The sequence below is a fragment of the Misgurnus anguillicaudatus genome, chromosome 13 (genome assembly GCF_027580225.2).
Source record: "Misgurnus anguillicaudatus chromosome 13, ASM2758022v2, whole genome shotgun sequence".
NCBI lineage: Eukaryota > Metazoa > Chordata > Actinopteri > Cypriniformes > Cobitidae > Misgurnus > Misgurnus anguillicaudatus.
The window spans coordinates 12,434,909-12,457,522 of NC_073349.2; the positions used below are offsets into that span (position 1 = coordinate 12,434,909).

General features: G+C 40.0%; 2 protein-coding genes across 5 annotated transcripts in view; both read right to left on the reverse strand.

Moving 5' to 3' along the window:
- The window catches only part of rgs19 (regulator of G protein signaling 19), a 46,983-nt gene extending 29,536 nt beyond the window's left edge, over positions 1 to 17,447 (reverse strand). For 2 of the 4 annotated variants that reach the window (XM_055188553.2, XM_055188552.2), the window contains exon 1: positions 17,250 to 17,447. In XM_055188553.2, the coding sequence (XP_055044528.1) occupies positions 17,250 to 17,414 (165 nt within the window). In that variant the 5' untranslated portion in view covers positions 17,415 to 17,447. Of the gene's footprint in view, positions 1 to 6,047; positions 6,159 to 9,508; positions 9,657 to 17,249 lie in introns of those variants that run through there. The other 2 variants (XM_055188556.2, XM_055188555.2) reach the window with 2 other exon arrangements.
- Positions 17,448 to 19,143: 1,696 nt separating this feature from the next.
- On the reverse strand, positions 19,144 to 22,374 carry LOC129439410 (uncharacterized). Its single transcript, XM_055198019.2, has one exon. It carries the CDS (start codon positions 22,372 to 22,374, stop codon positions 19,144 to 19,146), a length of 3,231 nt encoding a protein of 1,076 aa, XP_055053994.2.
- Between the last annotated feature and the right edge of the window lie 240 nt (positions 22,375 to 22,614).

Sequence of the window (22,614 nt, forward strand, 5' to 3'; positions counted from 1 at the left end):
GGAAGTGGTTTTGCTGAAGAGCGACCGCAGCGGAGCAGCGAGCCACTAGAAACTGACCACACTTCAGCCTTAAATCACTGTGAACACACACACACCAGCCCTTAACAATAACACACAGATCAACAACACCAACACGCTTACTCAACTCATGGCTTTCAGGTTACATCTCAAACAACTGAAAACAGCTGAACTTCACATTAAGGGATTTTAGGATGACATCTGCAAAGAAGGTGGACCCTTCGAAGCATTTCAACATCTCTGCAACACCAACAACACACCCAGCAGATCATGAATGGACCCATGCAAGATTTGAACGTACAGACCTTCTAGCTACAAGCCTGGATCTTTGACTATTATGGGCATTTTGCACGGTACGCGGCAGCCGTGACTGTCTGGTTAATTCTGAATAGGAGAGGCGGAAAGCGTCAAAACGGGAGCGGTTGCCGAGGTGAAACGGAGTCTGTCCGCATGCCTTGCTCGTGCACCCAAAATTCTGCCCTTTCCACGGAGACGTCTCTTCACAGCAGGCAGCATTAAAGATAAACATATTTGCACTAAATACTGCACAAAACGCTTCTACTACACTAGAAAAGCTATAGCCGTGCGACGATTTCGGTGCTTGCTGCGTACCGTATGCCCATTAGGTTGTTATGCCATTAAACCAACAGACTAAAAATATGTTTCTTACAAAGTAGAACATTAAGTTTTAAAAGGAAATTTAGTTAATAGTAATTTAAGATAATTTACTAATTTTAGCCCCTACTGGGTCAGGAGGCCTTTTTCCGGGTCCTCCGGTTTCCTTCCACAGGCCAAAAACATGCAGGTTAGGTGAATTGGAAATGCCAAATTGCCCCCACCATGTGTGTATTAATCAACTTGTATGGATTAACTTGTGTGAAGATTAACCAGTTCTTGCCATGAATATAGACATAGATGCTGGAACGGCATTATATTAAAGGGACACTCCACTTTTTTTGAAAATATGCTAATTTTCCAGCTCCCCTAGAGTTAAACATTTGCTTTTTACCAATTTGAAATCCATTCAGCTGATCTCCGGGGCTGGCGGTAGCACTTTTAGGATAGCTTAGCATAATCCATTTAATCTAATTAGACCATTAGCATCGCGCTAAAAAATAACCAAAGAGTTTCGTAGTTGACTTGACTCTTCTGTAGTTACATTGTGTACTAAGACAGACAGAAAGTCAAAAGTTGTGATTTTCTAGTCAGATTTGGCAAGACTCTCATTCTGGCGTAATAATCAAGGACTTTGCTGCTGTAACATGGCTGCAGGAGGCGCAATGATATTACCCACTGCCCGAAAATAGTCCCCTTAGTAACTTTCAATGGCAGGGGACTATATTCGAGCAGTGCATAATACATTTTATAATTTAAAGTTATCGTATGTAATTTGTAATGATGTACCACAAATGGTAAAAGTGTGGTTTAATTTTTTAAGAGTGAAAATATTATTACAGTAGATAAAATAAATATATTATGTAAAATATTCAATTGCTCTGTCTTATGCCCTGTTAAACATCCAACAAATCCAATCCAGTCATGTTCAGTGAAAACCACTACATGTTTCTATAACTAAATGTCTAAGAGTATATTTTGTAGTTGTGTTCATTTATAAACAAACCACAAGTCATACACAAAATAAAAAAGTGACAAAACATTAGAAATCAACAACCTTTGTCGTTTTTCAAATTCTCCCAGAAATTAGTACATCCTCTAATTCCCTGTCAGTAGATGACTTCTTCTCATGCCATCCCACGGTTATCTGTTCTCTGATATTATTTCAATCATATCATTAACTTTATTATTCCTGAACCTTCTCAAACCTTCTGAAAGCAGCAGTGATATCAACAAGCCCGTGAGAACACCCCTAAACCTGGCATCAAGCGTGAGAAACTCTGGGACCTCCTGAGGGCAAGAAACTAGACTCAGAGACGCAGGCGAAGGAGCTGCATGCAGTGATGTTTGGGTTTGTATATAAATTAAACTGATAGGCAGTTGTAATCTATTAAAGATATGCAACTATATCAATTGCTGGAGATGTGTTAAGTTATTTACTATTAAAGACGAGGGTAAAACTTTACACACAGAATGGACGTCTGCTTGTCTGTTTATAGATCTAAATCGTACTTTCCTCTAACTTTATCCAGATGTCATGGCCGACTAGTCATGAATCATGTGACTTATGACTCCTTCCCTCCACTGTCCTCTCTCGCTTTCTTTCTTTCTTTCTTTCTTTCTTTCACAGTTGTTCTCGTTCACCAAGGGAAAATTCCCTAAACAGATACATTTCAGTGCAAAAACTTTACCACCCACTATCCAGGTTAACCTTCTAAACCAAACTTTTAAAATATAACAAATATGGTAAAACTTCATAAAAAGACTCGCTGACTAAGTTACTAGTAAAAAAATGTATACAAGGACAGAATAATGACTTAATGATTATGACTTTTATGCTGTGTCTTAAAACCGCTCCCTATTCCCTATATAGGGAATGACAATTGAGTGCACTATATGGGGAAGAAGCAAATGAAAATAAGTGAGCGATTTCGGACACTGACTTTAATACCATGCGTCAGAGAGTTGTTGCAGAGATTCGTCATAAACTCTTACACATGTGTGGCTTTATTGATTTTACTGTGAAACGGTAAAGTCTACTTTCTTACTGTTTGTCACATTTGTCATGTTTATTGTATTAGTTGTAATAAAGAGAACAAAACAACTGCTTGTCATATTTATTTACTGTTGTTTATTTATTGTTTAATAAATTTGTGTTTTATATTTTAAATAAAAGATATCACAATTATTTTTAATTTGTTTATTTTAAGTAGAAAATAACTGACAACAAGAACTAACAAAAGTGTATAAACGTACATTTTTGATGTTTACTATCAGTATCCTTTAGCTGACTCCAGTTTGTCTCCCATTGTATCATGGGAAATAGTGTGAGCGAGTGTACATCAAATGTACTGTCAAAATCAGAGTGCATTGTGGGTAAAAGTAGTGAACGAATGTAATGCTGCGTTTACACCAGCCGCGGTAGAGGCATGAAACGCGAGTGATTTCAATGTTAAGTCAATGTGAAGCTCTCGCGGCGCAGATGAGGCATTTGGCGCAGCACAGAAGACGCGATTCCGCCTCATTCGCGCGTCTAGTTCGCACCTGGCACGGTACGCGCGCTACACGCGAATGGTGCTTTTTGTGCATTTTGCGTTTGACGCAAATTGGCGGAATTTCGCACCGTCTTAACCAATCAGTAGCCTGCTTGCTGCTGTGGCGGCAGCCTCACCCGGAGTCACTCATTCAACCTGAATGAATGCTTGATATTGTCCGTGAGCAGTCGCCCGGAGCTATACGACACAAGTTCTTATTTCTATAGAGGAGACAGGAATAAAAAGGACCTCGCATGGAAGAGTGTCAGTGAGGACATTGGGCAACCTGGTAAGTTGTAATACACACTTCACTTTTGAGTCACGTGACGTTTATCGACCCGCGCTGTTTATTTTCCCCCTATAGTAAGGTTACCAAATACAAACATTAACTCTCTCCATAAATGCACAATCAACATCAGCCATCCTGCAAACAGACAACCGCATAGCACTTGCCCCTCCCACAAGAAGCGGATTTTGCCTATGACGCGCATCAAATGCTTGCTTTTTCCGCCCGTCTACTTAGCTATACATGCGCGCATGCATTCAAACTGTTCAAGCGGCAAACTAGGCGCAGTAGACGCGATTTTGACGCCTGAAACGCGGTTGGTGTAAACGCAGCATAAGGAATGAAGTTGTTTACTCAGATTTCGGACACTACTACAAAATGGCCAACACTTGATACAGTGCACTATATAATGGATTGGGAGCGGTTTTGGACACAGCTCTTTTATTTATAAAATATTTAGCTATAGACGTTTCATTGGATGCACGGTCGTTGCCGCAGTTATGCGCATGAACCAAAGGTAACTTCCAGTCAATATTTATTTATTGATCTGGCAAGTGGCTAAACAAATACCTGAAACAAATACCTTGTCGAAAATAAAATGTTTTGTTTTGTTAAAGACTAGGGGAGATGACTTTTTTAGCCAAATGGTTTTGCATGCAACTTCCAAATCAAAGAAACATCAATTAATCTGTTGATTGTGTTACATGTTACTCTATTCAAAAGGAAGGCACTGCAGACGCAACAGCGCAGTCACAACAATGCAGTCGCAGACGTTATCACCATCTGAGTGTGGTCGTGGGCTCCTTGCTGCTGCATTTTGCAATCTGATTTCCAAACCCCAGTATGGTAATGAGCATTTAACCTCCGCTCTGTAGAAAATGTATGGTTTAAAATGTGATTTAGTAGATTTCTAGATTCATCTTGGTACAACGAGTTTACAGGGGTGCGGAATCACAGGCAATAATTTAAGGACCTGTAGCTAACATTGTATACATTCATTTTACACGTTAGTAACGTTAGCTCAGTGTAATAGTTGATACACTTTAGATATGATATTTGAACAAAGGTAATTTACTTTTATTTACATGTCATTTATTTTGTTTGTTACCAGAAATAAACTACTGTAAAAATGTGTTATTCATTCTACGTAGAAGTCTACCGGAAGTTGCGTTTAGTCATTGTTTATGTTATTGCTGCTGAAACCATCTACATGGACAGCATCTTTGATTTCAACTCAACTGGGTGGAGTTTGGTCTTTATAAAAGTAATCTGAAGATAAATATGTATCATGTTTATATCATGTTTCTTTGCTACCGCTGCGTTTATGTGTGACATGTACTAATTTTTGTGTAAATAATTTTTGACCTTGTGGGAACATGTTTGGTTTCCATGAGGAAAACAGCTTATAAAACAAACTAAATTATGTTTGTTTGAAAATGTAAAAAGGAAAAAGTTTTTTTGTGAAGGTTAGGTTTAGGACTTAGGTTTAGGGGTAAAAATATGCAGCTTTTACAGTATAAAAGTCATTACGTCCTACAGATAACATAACACATTGAAACCAGTATGTGCATGTGCGTATGTTTAAAAGTATCTATCAATATCTATCAAGTGATCTCTTGAAATGACTGAAAAAGCCACATCATGACTATCCCTAATGTTAATCATATCAGAGGATCTATGTACCACCCAGCAACATTTACTGTAATGTTATCAGCACTAAGCAAACTGGCATCTCTTTCAGCATAATGTAAGGTTAAGAATTTTTCGCAACACTATTTCGCAACAGTATTTTGACATATCAATATTTCTGTCATAAAGTCAAAGTGGGACGCTAAGACTGTAGAAGGAGCCAGCAAAAACAGCAAGACTGTCAATCAGAAAGTGACCACGCTTAAAGTCTTAAGAAAATAGATGTCCCTTTGATAAAGAATAAATCTTGCTAATTTCTCAATCACTCCTATTTATTGACAAGCTGATTTATTACTTGTGCATCACTGCAGCGCATCCGTATTTATCATGCGAATGGTCAGCAACTTTCCTACACTGCAAATATGCATACAAAACAAAAAATGTGAATAGATCAGATTAAACATATTTTTTAAGCATCAATTTAAATTAGTGCTGGGCATAGATTAATCTAGATTAATTTTATACAAAATAAAAGTTATTTTTTGCATAATATATGTGTTTGTGCGGTGTGTAAATATTATGTATATTTAAACACAAACACACAACCATATATGTGCATTTAAGAAATGTTTTATTTATATATCATTTATTTATTTATATATAATATATAAAAACATAAATAAATATATTTACATATGTAAATGTTTCTTAAATACATACTTGAATGTATGTGTATTTATATATGCATAATAATTACACACAGCACAAACTCCTGTATTATGCAAAAAATTACTTTTATTTTGTATGAGAATAATATAGATTAATCTATGCCCAGCACTAATTAAAATTAATGCTTAAAAATTGTTTACTATTGTAAATCTACACGCTGCTCTTGCACGCAGTTTGAAAACCACTGCACACAAATCAAGAACCACAAACACCAATGAGATATAAAGGACAGTTACCAGAATGTCCATCATGGCTTGGCGGAGGGCAGCCTACTAGTCTTAAAATCCTCAATGATGTTAAATGCCTGGACACATGCATGTCATCCCCCCGCAGGCCGCGGACCTCTCCTTTATACATACACAGAGGCAGGGGTGTACAAGAAAACACAGAGACAAACGCAGACACAGGAAGCAAGAAGATGCACAAACAAAAAGGGGAGAGAAAAAAAAGAAGGAGACAATGTTAGTCATTTTATGCAAATCAGGCATGCATTTTATGTTTACAATTAGTTAAGTGATAGGCTAATTTGCTCACAAATGTCAAGTTAATGTCTAATAAAATGAACATGCTGTATGGTTTTAGAATGTAAATTCTTTTAAATCATAGTTAAAGCTCCAATCTGTAGCTTTTGCCTCTCTATTGCCATTGTTACTTGCATAGTTATTTTTTACGCGGTTGAAGTCAAATAAAGTCATCATTACTCACAAAATCACTTGGTTATTTTATATTAGTGTTGTCACGATAACATTTTTGTTTCAGTCCCGATACCAGGACAAGCATTGCGGTTCCGATACTTTTTCGGTACTTTTCCTGAAAAGCGAGAAACAATCTCAAATCTCATTGCTGTGCTTTATTTTTAAACGGGAAATTTGCATGTTATTGTAGCACTTCCATCCGTGAAACAACAAGTGAGGAACCTTTTTGGGGTTATAATGTTTTCAGCCGCGCTGAAAACTTGTTCTGATGCTTTACTGGCAGCGCAGATTGTTACTTTTTCGCAACTTTGAGTGACCAATAGAGAACGGCCATTTATCAATCCGAAGGCTGCAGCCTTCGGAGGTCGCAAATGTCATCAAGCCTAGTTAATTTGCAAGTCATAAGCATTGTTATGACAACCGTCAAAGCCCTACCGCAGCCACAGTATCACTTGCGTGAGAAGAAAAAACACAGACGTCCACATGAGGCACTGGAAGCGTGCGTTGCACACCAACTTGAAATGCGTCTCTTACAAATCTGGAATGCGGTCATTCTTAGAAGTATCAACTAATGTTGGGCGATATGCCCCATTTTGAGATCATCCTATCGTCAGCCTCTGAGATCGGCGATACACGATAGTATCGGGGGGCGAGGCAGTAGTTTACTAATTCTTTTATTTCTTAATTTTTTACTCATTATAACAAGTCACTTGATTGGTGGACAAAAAAAGAACAAGAGCAACACCGTCATGACCGCAACCTTCTTAAAACTAATGCCATTAATGCGAGCGGGTCATTAAAATCCTAACCATGATTACTTAATAACTGTAAAAAACATGCGTCTGCGCGCGCGCGCACATACAAACAATTCAATGCATTTGTTTGGTGCTGTTGCAGAAGGCTACACGTGTCAAGCAGTGGTGCTCTCAGATGTGCCTTTTTAAACACATCGGTCCAGCGGAACGCGATCACATTTTAAACAGAATCCTATTTTAAACACGAGGGATGGTGTTGCTACAACTCCTTGAAATGCATATCATAAACGGGATTAATACCTAGTGATCTGACTTCGGACAGAGCGCAGCTTTCTGCACGTACGCGAGTGTGAGAGAAGCGCCAATATGCAGCGGGTCATATTTTAAAAAAAGGAAAGTTTGCCTAAGCTCGCATGAAACGCATTAAACGGAACAAATACATAAGGATTACTACTTTAGTTTATGTTTAGACTTCGGACAGACGCGAGAGCGCGTGCACGTGAGACAGAGAGAAGCGCAGCTGCTCATGACACGATGGATTTAGTGCTAGAAGGAGTCCAAGATGCGCGCATTAAGTAAGGAATAATTGACGACGGGCCATTGAATTATAAGAAAATAATGCACACCAAGGTGGAAATGCGGCACGACGCGAAGCGGAGTGCCGTTACACCGCAGGTGTGCATTATTTTCAAATAATTCAGAGGACCGGAGTCAATTATTCCGCTTATACCACGGTTACCACAAACATTGCTCTGGTGCCTATTTTTAAGACATTTGAAAAGTTAGGTGTGCGGTTTACAGAAAAATAATCAACACCCATAGAACATTTCTCAGCCAATCAGAATGCAGCATTCAACAGACCCGTGGTATAAGTGCAGGTAATGAATCCTCTCTCTACAAGCTCTCCGCGTAAAGTAAAGCCCACCATCTCTCATGCGAGGAAAAGCATGCAATGTGGATGTTAATATAAAACTATGATGATGATGATAATAATAACAACCATTCGCCAACTATCGTCATGACTATCGCCATGAAAGCCTACCATTGCCGATATGTCTGGAGATCGTCGATACATGATACTATCGTCTATCGGCACAACCCTAATCGATACTAATAAATGTAAGGAACCGTAACGATTTTTATTTCCGAGAATCGCGGTGCTTTTGAAGTATCGGTGCATTTTATATATAAAATAAATATTTTATATATATTTATATAGATATTTATTTATTTTTTATTTTGTGCCACCATACTTTCTTATGTAACTACTCATGTAACAGTCTTTAAATTGGGAAAACATGGGTGTTTGGTGGCTTCTAAATTCATCCCTGTTTGGATTCTAAGGAATAAATGGGGCTAGGCTAAATGCTAACACAGTCACAATGGCTGTACAAAGATAAAGTGCACACATTGAAAAAAGATAGGCATGTATTAAGTTGAGGTTAGAACATAGTAAAATATTGAAAAGCGGTGGTGTTTTCCTTTAAGATACTCAACTAACTATGTAGATTTACTGAAGTACTTTACACCTCTGGCTATTACCATGAAGAAAAATATATATATATATATAAAACACAAATCACATCAGCTCAAATCTACTTTTCCACACATCAATATCTGTGAATCACTTCTCTAAAGTCTTATAGCTTTCTATTCGAGATCTGCCAAGAATCAGCCTTGAATCATGACAAAATCAGATCCAGATGGTTCACCAGCTGCCACGTTCCTGTGCCACCCTCATATACACACAGATGTGAACAGCTGTGGATCTAAAGGTCAATCTATTTGTGACCCGCAATAACTTGTCAAATATGACCAAAACAACAAATCGTTTCTTTATTTTTATCAAATTATATATAGATTAACATTCATAATATGTAACCTGTACGTGGGAATCAATAACCTGGCACTGTGATTTTATTTTAATATATGGGTCATTAAATGATGTTAGGTGAATAATTAATTATGCTTTTATGAATTGTTTTCATTTGTTAAGCAAGTTTTATTTTTGGGATGATAATAAAATGTCAATGTTGAGATTTCCCTAAAAATTCAGTGTGAGACACCGGCATTATGTTTCAAAAAGTAATGTGTGAGATGAGTATGGATACAGTAACATAACGTAAAAAAAACAAATACTTTAAAATCAACCCCCCCCCCCCACTACACTTACAACTACTAACAAACTTGTTAAATTACGTTAATCACCATAAAAAGGCCCTATAGATCAGGCAGGCTAATACTTACATGGCTCCGGGTTCGAGAGATTCTGTCAACTAATCTCTATCAAAGCTAGAGAGTAGTGCTTTTGACTACATAGAGAAATGAAGACACTGCTGAGTCTGCTGTGGCCAAAATCTCTTACTTCCCTTTTAACTCTTTGAAGGAGAGGTAGAACAGAGAGCTCAACCCAAAAAGAGGAAACGGTCAACATAAGACGAGGAAGAGAAGATGAGATTGGCAAGAACGTGCTTACAAAAGCTGAGACAGAGGGCAAAAACATGAGTGCTCAAAAGTTTAGTAAATTTGAAAGGAATGGTCTCGGTTAACAAGCCTCTCTATGGACACAACGTGATATTTCAGTGATGTATGCGTTTTGAAATGTCATTTGGACACTTGTAAATGTTGTGACAGAACTGGTTTTCAGTAGCTAAGAGTTAAAGGACCAGTTCCTCAAAATGAACATTCTCTCAACTTCATATCCTTTCAAACCTGCATGACTTTTTTCAACTTGAAATAAAACATTTTTGGACTATTACTTGGACTAATTTGCTATATCCCATATGGGCCATATCATTTTGTCAGATTATTTATTTAAATTTCCAGTTTTTGTAAACATGAATAACTCATTATAAAAAGATCCAACTGAATGATTTGTTTACAAAGTTACTTCTCTCATAACCTATTACGATTTTCTGCAACCTTTTTATGTTTTAAATCGGCAGTTCCCATTCATTTTAATTTTGGAAAATTGCAAAAATATATCTTTTTACAATTTCTTTGTTTGTGATTCTTAAAAGAAAACATTGAGGGTGAGCATTCCTTTTTATAATATACTGTAGTGCAGTGCTTCCCAATCTTGGTCCTCAAGGACCCCCTTCCAAAAAGTTTTAGATGTTTCCTTATTTAAAACACCTGATTGAACTAATCAGCATTCTTCCAAAATAATGAACATGTCCCCCTAACAAGCTGATGAGTTAAATTAGTTGTTTTAAATTAGGAGACTTCAAAAACTATTTGTGAGGGGGTCCTCGAGGATCAGGATTGCGAAGCACTGCTGTAGTGGTTACATGGATCATAACAATTAGTTTGTCATTTTATTAAAGAGACTAAATAGACTGAATGTGAAAATAAATTCATATCCACATAAATTAGGTGCGAATAAGAGTGAAGAAACTGATTAAGAAAGAGAGATAGAGAACAAAAAAGTGTAAAATGGCTGTAGAATGACATGAGTGACTCATGCTTCCTTCTTAAAATCTTTTTTTTTTTTTCTTAGAGCAACACTGATGACTTACACTTTAGTCTTTTCCATCTGACCAAAACTAATGAAAACCCCTGAAACAGCAATAACATAAACAACTGCTGTTCATACGAGCAGTTTACGTGCACATTTGCATGAATTCTGGGGTTTGACCTATGAAGTGATTAAAGCCTATTTAACTATTTGAACTTAAGAGCTTTAAACTCTACGATTTGTATATCAAAAAGATAAATAAATAAATTACAAATAAAGCAAGTATATATATATGACGTGAATAAAGTGTTTCTCTGAACTTTGACAGGCACGATGTTCAAGTTGGGGCCTGGTTTTGCCGAGCAATGACACTGGCATTATGTTTCAATGCTGGATAAAAGAAGCTTTGTTATGAATACACTCTTGGTCGTTTCTGACCAGCTTTAATTTCTTATTCATCTTTTTGACAATTTTACAACACATTCCTTCCCGTTTTAACCGCATCACAGCAGCACGTATATACAGCAGGACGCGTATAGTCTGTCATTAATGCTAATATAATGCACTCATACTAACTATACTATTTATAGTCCCCCTGTAGTCGATAATTTTATCACTTAAAACTTTGAGCATCATAATAGCATATTAAAGTTTTAATAGCAGCATTAATACTATCGGCTCGCTTTCATTTTGCCATGTTTAAAGCCATGTACAAAAGGCCTTATATTCTTCTATTGGTCAACGACAACGATGGGACAGAACCTGTCATGGAGGACCAAAAAATTAAACATGCTGGTCTCTATGTTAGGACATTGGTTGTCATATACTATGAGACTCATACTAGATAAAACGATCAATTATTGTGCCTCAACGTCTATTGTAATTTGTCACTACTACACCCTACATCAAATGTATCGTGCTAAACATGGTTCAGATCACATTAAGTAAGGTCTAAAATTAGCATTAGTTACAGAAATCAAATCAAATAAATTATAACACTGTCTTCATTGTATAAATTAAATATAATTATTATTTTTTAGAGCTACAGAAGTAATTTTCTCTTGTCTTGTGTTGTTTGATTAACATTAATGACACAGACTTAAGTAGGTTAATTGAGGTTACTGTCTCTTTAAGACCAAATAAGCACAGACTGGTTTCTGGCTGTAATCTATACATACACGTAAGACATAAACAAATGTTTTTATTAGAAAAAGAATACTGTGGAGCTCATTTTGTTTGTATGTGCCCTGTCAAGAACAGAAAGATTTTATGTTCGCTTGCTCTTTGAAAGACTTTTGATTGCCCTTAAACCCGCGCACAAACACAGATGGAGGGCAAATTCCAAACGACACAGCATAAACAGTCACTTCACATACAAAGGTTACGTTGTTTTTCAGTGCTCTATTCACCAAATGTATTTTAATCAACAACAGTATGAGACACAGTAGCGCAACTCTCTCTAAAGTTTAACTTACACATCAAGAGTTCTGATCTTTGAAGGGCATAGGGATCATCACGTCTGACTGGAGCTGGACCAGACACATTCATCAGCATGTGTGTATGTGCGCACAGAGAGCTGCTCACTGTAGCGCATTTTTGTGGTTAAATTGTTTAAAATCACTTGAATGTTAACATTTGCATTCCTTTGAAACACGTGCAAATGATAAACTTTCCCTATTTAAATTTGCGTATTAATCCGCGAATCGCATGCAAGCCGAACCGTGGGTCGTGATTCGTACAGATCACAGATCAACTGCGATACATCACAGCACTAGTTGATAGGGTGTAGTTTAAACTCGCCATTAGCATTTGGCTTTTTCAAAGAGACTGCATTTATTGCAGTATTAAGGGGTATACACACCAAAAGCTTTTAAACGCGTCTGAAAACGCCCGGTGGGCGCCAACTGCCAGCTTTTGTTCTGCTTGACTGCCAGCTTTCTTCAGCTGAGCGCTTTGGTTTCTGTGATACTTCTGCTGTGTTTATCAGTCGTTGTACGATGTGCCGGTTGGTTGTTGTGATATTTGTCCCGCCCCTCCTCCACTGTGATTGGACAGCTGTGTGAGAACTGACATTGACGAGCTGAGCTTTTCACCCAAAGTTGAATATTTATCAACTCTTGGCGCTCAACGCAGAAAAAAACGAAGAAAAAAAAACGCCGAACGCCAGCTTTCAGCGCAAAAAAAAAACAGCAACGTAAAAGCTTTGGTGTTCACGCCCCCTTATGTTCACCTAGTACAATGGTGATAGTTATTGTGTAAGTGTACCCAAAAATATTTTGGTTATCAGCTGAGATTATTAATCAATGGATAAACCATTCCTGTACCCTACACTTGCAACTTCCAAGCAGGCCAATACAAAATCTACGGCCACAGAAAGCAGATTTATTCAGAATGCCCATCATTTACAAAGTACTTCACACAACCCCTCCCTTCCCCAATTAGTCCTAACAAGTTGGTATTAAAGTACACAAGACTTTTTTTCAAAAAAATAAAAGATTCAAAGTGAAAACTTTTTGAAAACTCATAAGAGTCATTTAGTTGTGCTATATGTTTATTTTTAGCAATCCAAAAGTGTAGTGCTTTGAGCAATGCTTAACTTTTTAAACCATATCTAAATTCATTCTGAAGAAACCTCCAGAAAAATTCAATTCTGCCGATTCTGTTTGGGCTTGCTAATTGGTTACACTTTGAAAACTCTGCCCAAGCGATCATTTATAGCAACAACTTCCCACCAAAACGAACATAAAGCCAGCAGTCATTAACTTTAGCTCCTCAAGTAAAAACTGGCACGCTCAGTTTTAACTTGCAAGAGAGAAACACTTTGGTTTTAAAAGGAGCTGTGTTTGTTAAGTGGTGTTCTGATTGAATTAGGGCTTCAGAGAGGCAGACTAGCCCCTTATGAACCCTGCACAACCCTGCAGGCTCCGAATAAGAGAATCATTTATTCAGGATTCTGCTCCAGTGACTGGTCACATTGCTTTTCTATTTTCTCCGGTTCTGTTCATTCAGAAACTTCTGTTGAATAATGCCTATATTGCAGAATGAGTAGTAGATTGCAGTAGGATGTGGTTTTGATATATGCTGAACACTGTTTACCAGTTATCGCTGCTATCTCTAAACCTTACCGATGCAGCTCATTATATTTTGGCACAACTGCACATTTTTAGATCATTACACTTCATCTATTAAAATCAGTGAATGTAAAAATTAGAAAAAAATGAATAGATGTGTGTCAACATCAATATGTGCTATCACATCACAATGAGCCCATATAGCAACTTCCACTTGAAACAAAGGACAAAGTACTTTAATTTAAGGTAAGATTTAGCTACACTACTAAGGATGCACCGATTTGACCTATGCAAAAAAATTAAGAACTCAAAACTAGGGGTGGCACGGTTCACAAAACCTTTGGTTCGGTTCGTATCACGGTTTTATGGTCACGGTTCTCGGTTCAGTACGATTCTTCTTGTTATTTTTTCTTTAAATTTTTTAACACTCCAGAAATGTATTATCTTATTAATGTATTAATTATCCATATTTTAGGATACAGTATTAAAAAGTTATATCATGTAATCATGTACAAACTGAATTTGACTTTAAGCACATTATTGGGACCATCTCTGAGGAAAGCCAGGCGAGATTTTGATACAGCAAGAGGGAAGACATTGATGATTTCAACATGCTTTTCATTTATTTGGCAAAAAAAGAGAATGTGTATTGCCATCTACATGAACTTATGTGCCTTTTTAGCACACAAAGATAACTAGCATTTATCAAATTGCCAACTTCAGTGTAGCTCTAAGATTTATCACTGAGAAAATCTGTCACTTTTGACCACTTCTGTCCTGATTACTTTGAGAGACGATTTATGAAATAAGATCGCGCAACTTTCACACGCTAGCAAAAGAAGTCAGAAAAGACGTAAAACAATTGTGTTCAGTACCTCAGATTAGATAAATGGGCGGAGAGAAGGCTGTCGCGTGTGGCTGTTCGAACACATTCAACCCATAGAATGCAGTTCTATATTGTTTTATTTCCGCTGTCATCATAGGTAACATGAAATAAAAAATGTTTCCACACACCAAACTTATACGACGCTGGCGCATCCTCCAACTCCGGGCAGACTTCCTTCTCACTTGCCATTTCTACACGTAACATGACCTGCGGCACTCACTCTCCACACCAGTCACCTCTTCTTTCGGGCGATTCGCGAAAGGGAAACACGCTATCTGAGGTCACATACAGGGCACGAGGCTGCATACATTGCGCATGCCATGAACCATCGAACCGTGCGACGCACACGCGCTCCGAACCGAGACAAGCGAACCGAACGGTTCTGATTTTTTTCATGAACCGTGCCACCCCTAGATCTTAGGTCAGCAGCTATAATACAATCACTAGTGAGATTGTAATTGATTTGTTGCTGATATAACATACATTACTTTAGTAAACTATACGTTATATCCAGTGTTATACAGTTAGCATATTGTAATGATATGAGTGGCATATCCTTTACACGTTTCTCATCTTCTATCTAGTTTTCCTGTCCTGGGATGTCTAAGAACTTATTCTTATCTATAATTATTTAGTTTTTTATGTTAATTTAGAAGTTCTCTCATCTTTGCAATGTCTAATGACCCGGTGCCTTCTCGTGGTTCTGAGTGAGATGTGTGTTTGACTTTTATGGAGGTATAAAGGTGATTGTGAAATTAAAGGGTGTTTAAAGATCAGAGGTTAAAATATTATGCAAATATTAAGCAGTCCAAAAGCTATATAAAAAGACTAAAAATAGCAAGGTATGGATGGAGGTATGAAAGTGATTGTAAAATTAGAGAATGCGTATATGTTAAAAAAATATTTTACTGGGTTTAAAGGAACAGTATGTAGGATTGTGGCCAAAACTGGTACTGCAACCACAAAACTTGTGGCTAAAACTGGTACTGCAATCACACAACTGGTGGCCAATACACAACATGACAACATAAACATCAGTTGAGGGCTGCAACCCCACTTTTTAAATGACAATATCCTGTCCGGTGCACCAAGCCCTGAAGAATTTAAACATTTAAACATTTTATGCATCCAATTATGCCTCAGTCATTACACAGTTATTACAATAAATAGTGGCTGCCAACACATTATTAAATATATGTATAAACTTGTCGAACTGCGGTGCAGTCGTTATCCCATGTGAGACAAAAGATATCAAACCTTGGTCAGCATGCCCACTTGAAAGCTCACTTTGTGCATCAAAACATGTCGTTCTTTTTACTAAATATAGACCTCACTGTTGTCACCATAAACTAAGAAGGCTACATATTTACGCTATGATGATTCATTTACAAGACATGCATGTGGTCAACAAAAAAAGCCATGCTTGACTTCCTCTGAGGAACAGTAAGGTCAAAGATAGTCACAGATTGCACAAAAATACCTCGGGAATTCTCGCGATGACGTCAGAGGTGCACGAGCACCGTGTCTCCCCTCCGTTTTCGATGCGCGCGCCCCACGCAGGGCCACGCGCGAGCGCGTTCGAAGCTCCACGCCGCCACGCGACACCGCGGTCCCGCCCCCCCCCCACCCAGACGAGCACGCGCGCACAGAATTCATTCACCCGAAGGTCCCGCGCCTGAATCGCGAACGCGCTTTACTACACAGCCAGCGAAAGGAGCGAGAGAACATCATACGAGATAAAAAAGACACGCGAAGGCACAAAGAACGATGCGTACTGGATTTAACTCTCATAAAATACGCAATGAATGTGTGGGAAAAGCAATACAAACATGTAATGATATCCCGAGCGTCATTCTTCCCCACTTCCTATTTCATTAGAAAATACAACCCGTCCACAACGATATTTCGCAAGCGTTAGCTTTCACCATACGATGTCTGTCACTTATTTATCAGCGCATATGTTGCCAGACCAAACCAAGCAGCGGTACAAAACGACACCTTTCCAGAGGTCACTTCAGCATGCTGCATAGTGAAACCAAACATTTGTTTATGCATATATAGTTTTCTGTTACGAAAAACTACTAAACCCGTAGTCCCCGTGACACACACACACACACCGGGTGCTCGTTCTTCCTGCAATAACTACAGAGAACACACATCACTCCCGGAGCAGGACTGCCGCACGGGGCTTACAAAACACGATTGATGCACAGCACAACATAGCCAGATGACAACACAGTTTAGCTTTCAAACCATACATACATCTCATCCCGACAAAGCAAAACAAGCAATAGCAGAGACGGGGAAAATAAGCGGTGCTCGACTGCGAATAAGCATTGTAGTCTATCGCGAAGACATTCAAAGCCCCTATTTCTAGGAAAGCTTCATTCTCTCCAACACACAGAAGTAAGTTGCTGTCCATTAGACTATGCAAAAACAATGTTTTGTGTTAAGAATAAAGAACAGATCAGGATTTACGCCATTCTTTGGGAATCACGGACCTTTTGAAAACGGGAAAAAAACACCATCCACTGGCAAACTCAACGTTTTTGCGATGCCGATGACAATACTTACAATTTTTGCATTAAAATGATCTGGAGGGCGGTAGCCGTTTCGTTTTCTGAAGCACATCCGTTTCTTTTTGCCTGTTTTTGTGTAAAAATACAGTATCTTTTTCTCCAATGTTCCAGCTTGAGAATCGACACCCTTACGGAGGCAGGCTGAGGATGAATTGCGCATGCGCTGATTTAGACAGTTCTACTCAGTCGATTGACGAAGGACTTCCTCAGTAATTGTCGTTTCCAACGGAACTTTTCCAGAAAAGGGATCTTCCAATTCCAATCATCAAAGTATTACAACATCTGTGGCGTTAAATAATAAAAATAAGATTATAAGTTTTATTTTGAACTCTGCTTTTGGTGGTAAAAGTTTGGCATCATCAGATAATGCTGAATTGGTCTTTAGTTTTGGCCTTAGTTATTAACAATTATTTTTCTATACATTTTGTTATATATGTCAGTGGAAAAGAGTCCAAATTCAACGTCACAATCATATAGCTTGACTAAACAATCGAAGGCATGCAACAGGCATATAGGTTGTTACACGACAAAGCAGACATATAAGATACTTATTAATTAAAACTTTGCTGAATTTCAATAAAAGTATTCATCATAACTAATGATGCATAAGCACTGTAATTCTCATTTAGATAATTTTTGTACATATCCAGCAGGAGGCGCCAAACACTAAGGAGAGCAACAGGGTACAAAGATTCACAGCAAGTAAAAGTTCAGAATAAAGTTATACAGTTTTGAACATTTAACAGTTATATAAATACATTTAACTCATTCCAGTCACTATACAAATGTTATTATTTTAAAATCAACTAGATGTGTTTTAGTGTCAAAAGCTGCTAAAACGTCCTCTATGTGCAGCATTAAAATTCTCTGATTCATTCAAAATACCTCTGCTGTGCTGATAACACTGCTGTTACTTTTCCAGAGAGTTAGGAGACACTGTAGGACACGGCTTGGGTTACGAGTGGTCACCAGCGTGGCTACCACTTGGTGTCAGTAAAGCTCTCTTCCTCATCGTAGGGCTGCAACCCCTCCCCTCCAACAACATTAAACCGCCAACAATTTGATTCATTATTGGTTGTTATGCTGATCCCCCTAAAACCATTTTGCTGAGCATTTACTTAGTGTAAGCTAAGAGTGTCTGTAAAATGAATTTGGTAGTAATATACCTTTTACATATAATTGATGATATGTTGTTAAAAGCCGCAAGTAATTTTCTCTACCCACCTGTAAGCAGTGTTGGGGTTAGTTACTCAAAAAAGTAATATATTACTTATTACATATTACTCTCAAAAATAGTAATGCCTTACTTTACTTTATTACTCCCTGGAGCAAGTAACTAGTTATATTACTAGTTATATTACTAGTAGTTACATTTTTTTTCTGGGCAAGAATGTTTATTTGGGCAAGCCACGGCCAAGAAAACGTTAGGTTACTTACGTAACCCCGGTTCTCTGATAACATGAGTGAGGTATCTCACTATGGGAAACGCCTCTGGCGTGACAGATCATGGAAGCACCAATCACACCACGTCTGTCGGTTGACAGACCAATCACGGCAGTGATGCTGGAGTCCCGCCTCCCCACCTTAAATATCACTGCCTTTGGTACCTTACTTCATTCTCAGCATATCTCTTCTCCGTGTAGCTACTGCAAGGAGGGTGGTGTGGTGAGATACCTCACTCATGTTATCAGAGAACCGGGGTTACGTAAGTAACCTAACGTTCTCTTTCAAACATTCGCTCGGTATCTCACTATGGGATATAGACAACTCCCGTATTGCAGATATGCTGTCCGAAGCAGGCTTGTCAACCAACCCGTGATTATGCAACTTAACTTAAAGTCATTTGAGCAGCTACCTTCCTAATAGCATACTCATATTATGGCCAAATTTTACACACTTAAGACAGAATGAGCCAGCGATGGCTCTGTAACGTCCAGTCTATAAAATCGAACAAACGTGTGAGGCGAAGCCCAACTTGCTGCCGCACATATGTCCTGAACTGAGACACCTTTAAAAAGTGCCCAAGAAGTGGCCATACCTCTGGTAGAATGAGCTCTCAACCCCGCTGGGGGAGTAAGACCTCTGCTATTATAACTTAATATAATAGCTTCTACCACCCAGTGAGACAAGCGCTGACGAGAAATAGGTTTCCCTTTGTGAGTGTCAGCCCATGAAACAAATAACTGATTATTCTTCCTTATCGCCCTAGTTCTGTTCACATAGCAACTTAATGCACGAACCGGGCACAAGCAATGAAGTCGCTCTTCTTCTGGTGAGGAAAAAGGCGGCGGGTGAAAAGCCATTAAATCCACTTGTTTACACGCGAGAGCTGACTCGCTCACTTTAGGTATAAACGCTGGATTTGTTTTAAAAATCACTCTAGAGAGATCTGTAGCAAACACCATACAAGAGCTATGAACAGACAAAGCATGAAGTTCACTAACACGCTTTGCCGTTGAGAGAGCCAACAATAAAGCCACCTTTAGCGAAAGGAACTTTAAATCAATATCATCTAAAGGCTCGAAAGGGGGCTGAGATAATGCATTCAGAACCACGGATAGGTCCCACGGCGGAATCAAAGGCTTCACAACCCTTTTCAAACGCCTTGCACCTCTCATAAACCTGCTTATTAGCGGGTGCTGACCAACCGTATTCCGGTCGAAACCCACATGACACGCCGAAATTGCGGCTAGGTATACTTTTATCGTAGAAAAAGATCTGCCCTTGTCTAAAAGATCTTGCAGGAAACACAACACTTCTGCCAACGAGCAAATAAAAGGAACCGTATTCCTGAGAGCGCACCAGCGCTCAAAAACGTTCCATTTCTTATCATACACAGAGCGCGTTGACGCCGCCCGTGCGCTCTGAATCGTCTCAATAACCGCCGGCGACAATCCGGTGGCACTTAAGTTTAACCTTTCACGTGCCAAGCCCAAAGAGCTATTTTGTCCGGGGCAGGATGGAAAATCTCTCCTCGCGCTTGTGACAGAAGGTCCCTGCGCAGCGGGAGAGGCCACGGCTGGTCGCATAGCAACTGCATTATCTCCGCCAGCCAGATCCTGCCTGGCCAGCGTGGAGCGATCAGTATTACCGAATGTCCGTGCTCTCTTATCCTTCTTAGAGTTGGCACAATCAGGCTCAGTGGGGGGAACGCGTACAACAGAGCTTTTGGCCACGGGTGTGCTAGAGCATCCACACCCATAGGTGCACCGTCTCTTGCTAGAGAGAAGTATAGAGGGCAATGAGTGTTTTCGTGCGAGGCGAAGAGATCTACGGCAGCTCGGCCGAACCTCAGCCACAGCTGACTCACCACCTCCGGGTGGAGAGTCCATTCCCCGTACAGGGGATTCCCTCTGGACAGAAGGTCCGCCCCCGCATTCAATATTCCTGGGACATGTGTCGCCCGTAGTGAACGAAAATGCTTTGTCCCCCAAACGATCAGCTTCTGTGCTAGATAATGAAGCTGAGCAGACCGAGTGCCCCCCTGGCGATTTATGTATGCCACCGCCGTTGTGTTGTCCGATCTGATCAGAACGTGGTGGTTTCTTAGGAACCGCACAAAGTGCTTTAGTGCAAGGTAAACTGTTAATAGTTCCAGAAAGTTGATGTGCGCGTTCTGGAGCGTGTCGGGCCATTTTCCATTTATTGCTCTGCCCTCGTACACTGCACCCCAACCCCACAGAGATGCGTCCGTCGTCACCACTTTCCTCTGTGAGACCGTCCCTAACGGGGTTCCCGACTCGAGAAAAGAGCGTTGTCTCCAGTAACGGAGGGCATCCATGCACTGAGACGACACTACCACCCTGCGGTTGAGGTGACGTTTCGGACACAAGCGCTGCGCCGCTATCCAGTGCTGAAACTCCCTCATTCGCAGCAATCCCAGCGGAACGACTGATATCGTAGAGGCCATAAGCCCCAGGAGGCGTAAACACAGTCTGAATGAAACCTTGTTCCCCTTCTGAAATAGGGCAAGGCAACCGCGAATCGATTTGATTCGTTCCTCCGATAGAAAAGCCAGATACCGGGCTGAGTTCAGTCTGAGCCCTAAGTAAATTATCTCCTGTGTGGGTACTAAGCAGCTCTTTGCCTCGTTTATGTTGAAGCCTAAATTCACTAAATGAGACACGAGCCTTTTCGTATCCCTCTCCGCCTGTACTCGTGACGGGGCACAAAGGAGCAAATCGTCTAAATAAGCTGTCACTCTGAGCCCCGCTACTCTTAACGGCGTGAGCGCTGCCTCGACGCATTTGCTGAACACCCTCGGTGCTAAAGAGAGCCCGAATGGAACCGTCAAAAACTCGTAGGCTGTGCCTTGATAGGCAAACCTGAGAAATTTTCTGTGCGCTGGGTAAATGCTTATGTGAAAGTAAGCGTCCTTCAGATCTACTGATGTACACCAGTCGTTTGGACGAATAAATTGACATAGTGTTTTGAGTGTGAGCATTTTGAACTTGTACGTCCTGAGGTGTTTGTTGAGGCTCCGCAAATCTAGGATGGGACGGAGACCCCCCCCTCGTTTCGGGATGAGAAAATACCGGGAGTAAAACCCCTGATGGCTGTGCTCCGGTGGTACCACCCGAATGGCTCTTTTGCTCAATAAAGAGTTTATTTCCTCTTCTAAAACCTGAGCCGAGGCCCCTTCTGCTGTTGACATTAGAATTTTGCTGAAACGTGGTGGTTTTACAGCAAATTGCAGGCGATAACCCCTTTTTATCGTGGACAAAACCCAGGGGTGTACTGCGCATGCGCGCCAATTCGCCGACTGAACAGCAAGGGGGCCGCTGAAACTCTCGTTCACCAGTGGCGCGGTGGCGCCATCTAGTGGGAGAGCTGGGGATTGCAGCTCCGAAACAGACAGATTCATTGTCATTTGTGTCTTTATTTTTATATGACTTTTTATTTTTATATTTGAACATTGCTGTGCCCTCGGCGCATTGCCTGGATGCACAGGGACTGATTTTATTAAACTCACACCACACTTGTGTTTGTGCAAACTGTCCTCTGTCCTCCGTTTCAACCCCGTGGGTGGAGGAAGGGAATTTCTTAAGCGGGGCACTGGGGGAACTGGTGCCGAACTCACGCTTGACCTGGTTGAACACGAACCTGTTTCGTTGAACCATTCCCGATTCCCACACCTTCTCTTGGTGGGAGGGGGAGAAAATAACCTTTCTGAAGGGAGGAACGTGACAGAGACTCCGTGAGTGCTGCCGTTCATCCCGTCGTCCTGTGCGGGAAATGTTAGGTTGCCCGTCGTTTCTTGCCGCCCTGAGGGTTAGCCGGCCGGTGTCTAGCCGCAGCCGCTGCATAAGACGGTTTTCCTCTCGGCGGAGCGGGCTTTGACTGCGGTTCTGCCTGTTGAG

What these genes read in the sequence shown, in the direction of transcription:
- LOC129439410 (XM_055198019.2), bottom strand. Translation starts at nt 22,374, where the DNA reads ATGGTTCAACGAAACAGGTTCGTGTTCAACCAGGTCAAGCGTGAGTTC.